The 5,000-nt window shown below is 41.6% G+C and overlaps 1 protein-coding gene across 1 annotated transcript in view; it reads right to left on the bottom strand.

Moving 5' to 3' along the window:
- impg1a (interphotoreceptor matrix proteoglycan 1a) overlaps positions 1-2,733 on the bottom strand; it is a 78,174-nt gene extending 75,441 nt beyond the window's left edge. The window contains exons 1-2 of the mRNA XM_079645354.1: positions 2,601-2,733; positions 1,190-1,356 (exon numbers count right to left, since the gene is read on the bottom strand). Coding sequence (XP_079501480.1) covers positions 1,190-1,356; positions 2,601-2,721 — 288 coding nt within the window. The 5' untranslated portion in view covers positions 2,722-2,733. The remainder of the gene's footprint in view (positions 1-1,189; positions 1,357-2,600) is intronic.
- Between the last annotated feature and the right edge of the window lie 2,267 nt (positions 2,734-5,000).

The raw sequence follows: 5,000 nt of genomic DNA, 5'->3' as shown, positions 1-5,000 counted from the left end.
CCAACATTAGCCACCTTTAGCTTAGCGGTGGTGACGTGAAGTCATGTGACCGTGCTCTAGTTCCTTTATAGCCCAACATTAGCCACTTTTAGCTTAGTGGTGGTGACGTGAAGTCATGTGACCTTGCTGTAGTTCCTTTATAGCCCAACATTAGCCACCTTTAGCTTAGCGGTGGTGACGTGAAGTCATGTGACCGTGCTGTAGTTCCTTTATAGCCCAACATTAGCCACCTTTAGCTTAGCGGTGGTGACGTGAAGTCATGTGACCGTGCTCTAGTTCCTTTATAGCCCAACATTAGCCACTTTTAGCTTAGTGGTGGTGACGTGAAGTCATGTGACCTTGCTGTAGTTCCTTTATAGCCCAACATTAGCCTCCTTTAGCTTAGCGGTGGTGACGTGAAGTCATGTGACCGTGCTCTAGTTCCTTTATAGCCCAACATTAGCCACCTTTAGCTTAGCGGTGGTGACGTGAAGTCATGCGACCGTGCTGTAGTTCCTTTATAGCCCAACATTAGCCTCCTTTAGCTTAGCGGTGGTGACGTGAAGTCATGTGACCGTGCTGTAGTTTCTTTATAGCCCAACATTAGCCTCCTTTAGCTTAGCGGTGGTGACGTGAAGTCATGTGACCGTGCTGTAGTTCCTTTATAGCCCAACATTAGCCACCTTTAGCTTAGCGGTGGTGACGTGAAGTCATGTGACCGTGCTGTAGTTCCTTTATAGCCCAACATTAGCCTCCTTTAGCTTAGCAGTGGTGACGTGAAGTCATGTGACCGTGCTGTAGTTCCTTTATAGCGCAACATTAGCCACCTTTAGCTTAGCGGTGGTGACGTGAAGTCATGTGACCGTGCTAGTTCCTTTATAGCCCAACATTAGCCACCTTTAGCTTAGCGGTGGTGACGTGAAGTCATGTGACTGTGGTAGTTCCTTTATAACCTAATGTTAGCTTTTTACTTCAGGAATCATAGAGTGGTGTCAATATGTGAAGATAAACGTTTGTTTGACAGAAATTATTTTCTGAAATAACCCAAAATCACTCTGAGAAATCCCCATTACACCAGAGAGATGCTGCCTTCAGGGACCAACACAGAAATACAACATCCCTGCATCACTCCATAACTACTTGTACCTATAAGTAAAGTTGTTTTTTAGGATTAAAGGTTGATTTGGGGTACACTGTGAACTGTCCTCACCCTGGTGATTATGCTCATGTGCTCCTCAGAGCTGCTGAAGTTCTGGGCGAGGTCAGAGATGCAGAGAGACTCGTGTTGACAGGTCTGAACCCACTTCTGATACTCCGTGGTTCCAGGGATCCGGTCGAAGAAGATCCTGAACGCCTCCCACACCGCCTCCTGACAAACTGACAGAGATGGCAAAAGTAAACACATCCTTTACTCAAGTAAAAGTACAGATATTCGTGTTTAAAAATACCCTGGTAAAAGTAGAAGTACTGACTAAACTACTTCGAAATGTGAGGGACTGCGGATGGAAATGAGCTCAAAGCTAAATCTGGCAATGTTCGATTGACACTTTTCAATGTTTTAAGTGCTCATTATTGTGCATTGTCCCTGCCAAATAAACAATTACATTAAAATTAAATGTATTTCAGTAAAAAGTATCCATAACTAGCAGCTGTTTTAAAGAGTACCTGACCTCCCTTTATATTAATAGAACAATAATGTCATTGTTAGCTAATGAATGTTTCCATGGTGACCAACGGCAACATGACAATGTTTTCATTGGTCCCTCTTCTTTAGAGAAGACCAGGAAATGATGGATACACGGATCGTGTTCAAATCAATAGGCACGCAATGACTCTAAACAATAATGATCACGCCACCAAACACACATTCAGACTAAAGGAACCAGCCTGTTTGGAAAATGAGAGAAATAGAAAGTACAGGTATTTGAGTTCAATATGTAAGAAGTAGAAAGTACAGGTATTTGAGTTCAACATGTAAGAAGTAGAAAGTACAGGTATTTGAGTTCAACATGTGAGAAGTAGAAAGTACAGGTATTTGAGTTCAACATGTGAGAAGTAGAAAGTACAGGTATTTGAGTTCAACATGTAAGAAGTAGAAAGTACAGGTATTTGAGTTCAACATGTAAGAAGTAGAAAGTACAGGTATTTGAGTTCAACATGTAAGAAGTAGAAAGTACAGGTATTTGGGTTCAACATGTAAGAAGTCAAAGTAAAAAGTTGTCAGAAAATAAGTAGTGGAGTAAAGTACTGATATCAGAAACATGTACTTGAGTACAGGAACGAAGTATTTGTACTCCACTACTTCCTACTTCCACACACACACATTTCTGATAGCAACGTTTCTGATTGGCCCGTGGGTGCAAATGTGCCCGCCCAAATTTCAGATATGACGTCATATCGGACGCGCATATCGGATCAGCTCCGTTGTTCCCCCGTTCTTAGAGATGTGGTTACGGAGGAAAAGAGAGTGGGTTTTGTTTTCTGACACTTTGAGAGTCTCCTGACACACAGGGACACATGGTGATGTAGAAAAGACATAAAAAAGTGAATTTTGCATGATAGGAGACCTTTAATCTTTATATTACATGAGGAAAACGCGTCTATGAACGGTTGTATTTTACCTCTGAGCTGGTAGTAGGCCTGGTGGCTGGCCAGCACCTCGTTGATGGTCTCCTGAGGGCAGATCCTCACTCCTGAGTGCAGAAACACCGACCGTTTGGGTCTGCGTCGCACCATCTCCATCCCAGATCCCTCATTTTGAGAGGAAACCTTCAGAAGATCCGCCAGCCGGACGAAACTGCCGGGTTCTGGTTTCAGACCGAGGTCCAGCCGGCCCGCTGCAGAGAAACAGGAAGTGAGAGAGACACAGACACATGTGTTCATTTAAACTGCATTCAAGTTGTTGTTTTGGGGGGAAATACCACACACACACACACACACACACACACACACACACACACACACACACACACACACACACACACACACACACACACACACACACACACACACACACACACACACACTCACACACATACACATACACACGCACACGCACACACACACACACTCACACAACTCAAGGACACATCGAACCTACAACTGCTATATTAAAAAATGTAGGCTATATTAAATGTAAAACAAAAATGTCCTTTTCCTGATTTAACCGCACTTTTGTAAAATGCATCAAAATGCATCAAAATCAAGCCCTAACACTGATTCATCCCATCCTATAATAATCTGTCTCTCACCTTTAATCCGTTTCCTGTTATTCGAGGACATGAGCAGAGTGCATTTTATTTCTAAATTTCTGTATTTGTATATTTCTGTTCGCCAGGGTTCGGGGTCCCGCCTTGTTCCCACTCGTCCTCAAAATAAAAAGCTCTCTCTGCGTTTTGAAGGGTGCTCGTAATAAAAGCCCCAAACAACATCACAAAGCATCCGGTGTATTGAGGAGGGCATTAGCTAAAGTGAATGCTGTAATTCAGGAAATACAGACAGAGAAAGTGTAATGTAAAATATTCAGATCGTGTACTGCAGTAAACGTTTTGCCATATTGCATTGTAAAGACCTGGTTTAAAAATAAACAAATATATACAAAATGTAAATAATTATATTTAATGAAATAATAATATTTAATTAAGTAATAATTAAAAAAATAAAATAATACATTTGTATTTATTTATTTTAAAAATGATGGAAAAAAATGAATGATTTTTTTTTATTTAAAAGGAAACATTTAAAAAAAGAATACAAAATACTCACACACACACACACACACACACACACACACACACACACACACACACACACATTCTCACATATACACACACACACACACACACACACACACACAAACTCTCACATATACACACACACACACACACACACACACACACACACACACATTCTCACATATACACACACACACACACACACACACACACAAACTCTCACATATACACACACACACACACACACACACACACACACACACACACACACACACTCACGCACAAACACACACACACACACACACACACACACTCGCGCACACACACACACACACACACTCTCACATATACACACACACACACACACACACACACACACACACACAAGTGTTTTTTAAAAAAAGAAAAGATTAAGGCCCCATTTACACGGGAATGCAAACGAACCGACTTCGATATCAAAAAAGTATTCCGTTCACATGGATACGGCTCAATAAACGTGTCCGTTGTACGCTGTAGTACATATCCCGGGCCTGTAAGTGGCGCTGTACTTCCGCCACAAAATACACCAAAAGCAGCGAAGAAGACCCCCTGAGCATGGTTGCCATGGTTACCATGCCTGGTTGCCCTTCTGGTTATTCTCCGCAGTGGATTTAGCAACATGTAGTTCATGTAGTTCTCCATGTCCACTTGTTGCTGATGGTTGTGGTAGAGGAGCTGTAGATGTTGCACTAACATCTGTAACATAGTCAGTAGCTACTAGGGGTGTAACGGTTCACAAACATTTCGGTTTGGTACGTACCTGGGTTTTTTGGTCACGGTTTGATACGTTTTTCGGTACAGCAGAAAAAATGATCACAAAACATAAAACATTTTTTTGGGGTTTTTAATTATTATTAATCTGTGAATAATGTATGTATGTCATTTCGATGAACTGAAATAATCTGTATTTGAACTTTACTGTACTAATACTCACAAAACATAAACTATTAGTTTGGGGGTTTTAATTATTATTAAACTGTGAATATTCACTTGAATATTAATGAACTTGTCCACATTGCTTTCTGAAAGGGCAGATCTGCTGGCACTAACAATGTCTCCTGCTGTGGAGAACACCCTCTCTAGGGACAGAGGTAGCAGATACAGCCAGGTAGCTCTTTGCTGCCATGGCAACATAAGGATATTTGGCGTTTGTAATAGCTTTGGCTCGGTCTGAACTAGTTGCGAGTGGTGGAGGCCTAAATGCTAGCGGGAGTTGGGTTTGCACTTCAGTCTTTTTTCTTTTGGTAC

Source organism: Notothenia rossii (genome assembly GCF_949606895.1).
Source record: "Notothenia rossii genome assembly, chromosome: 8".
Taxonomy (NCBI): Eukaryota; Metazoa; Chordata; class Actinopteri; order Perciformes; family Nototheniidae; genus Notothenia; species Notothenia rossii.
Note: the sequence above shows the minus strand (reverse complement) of the source record. Positions and strands in the feature narration are given on the sequence as shown.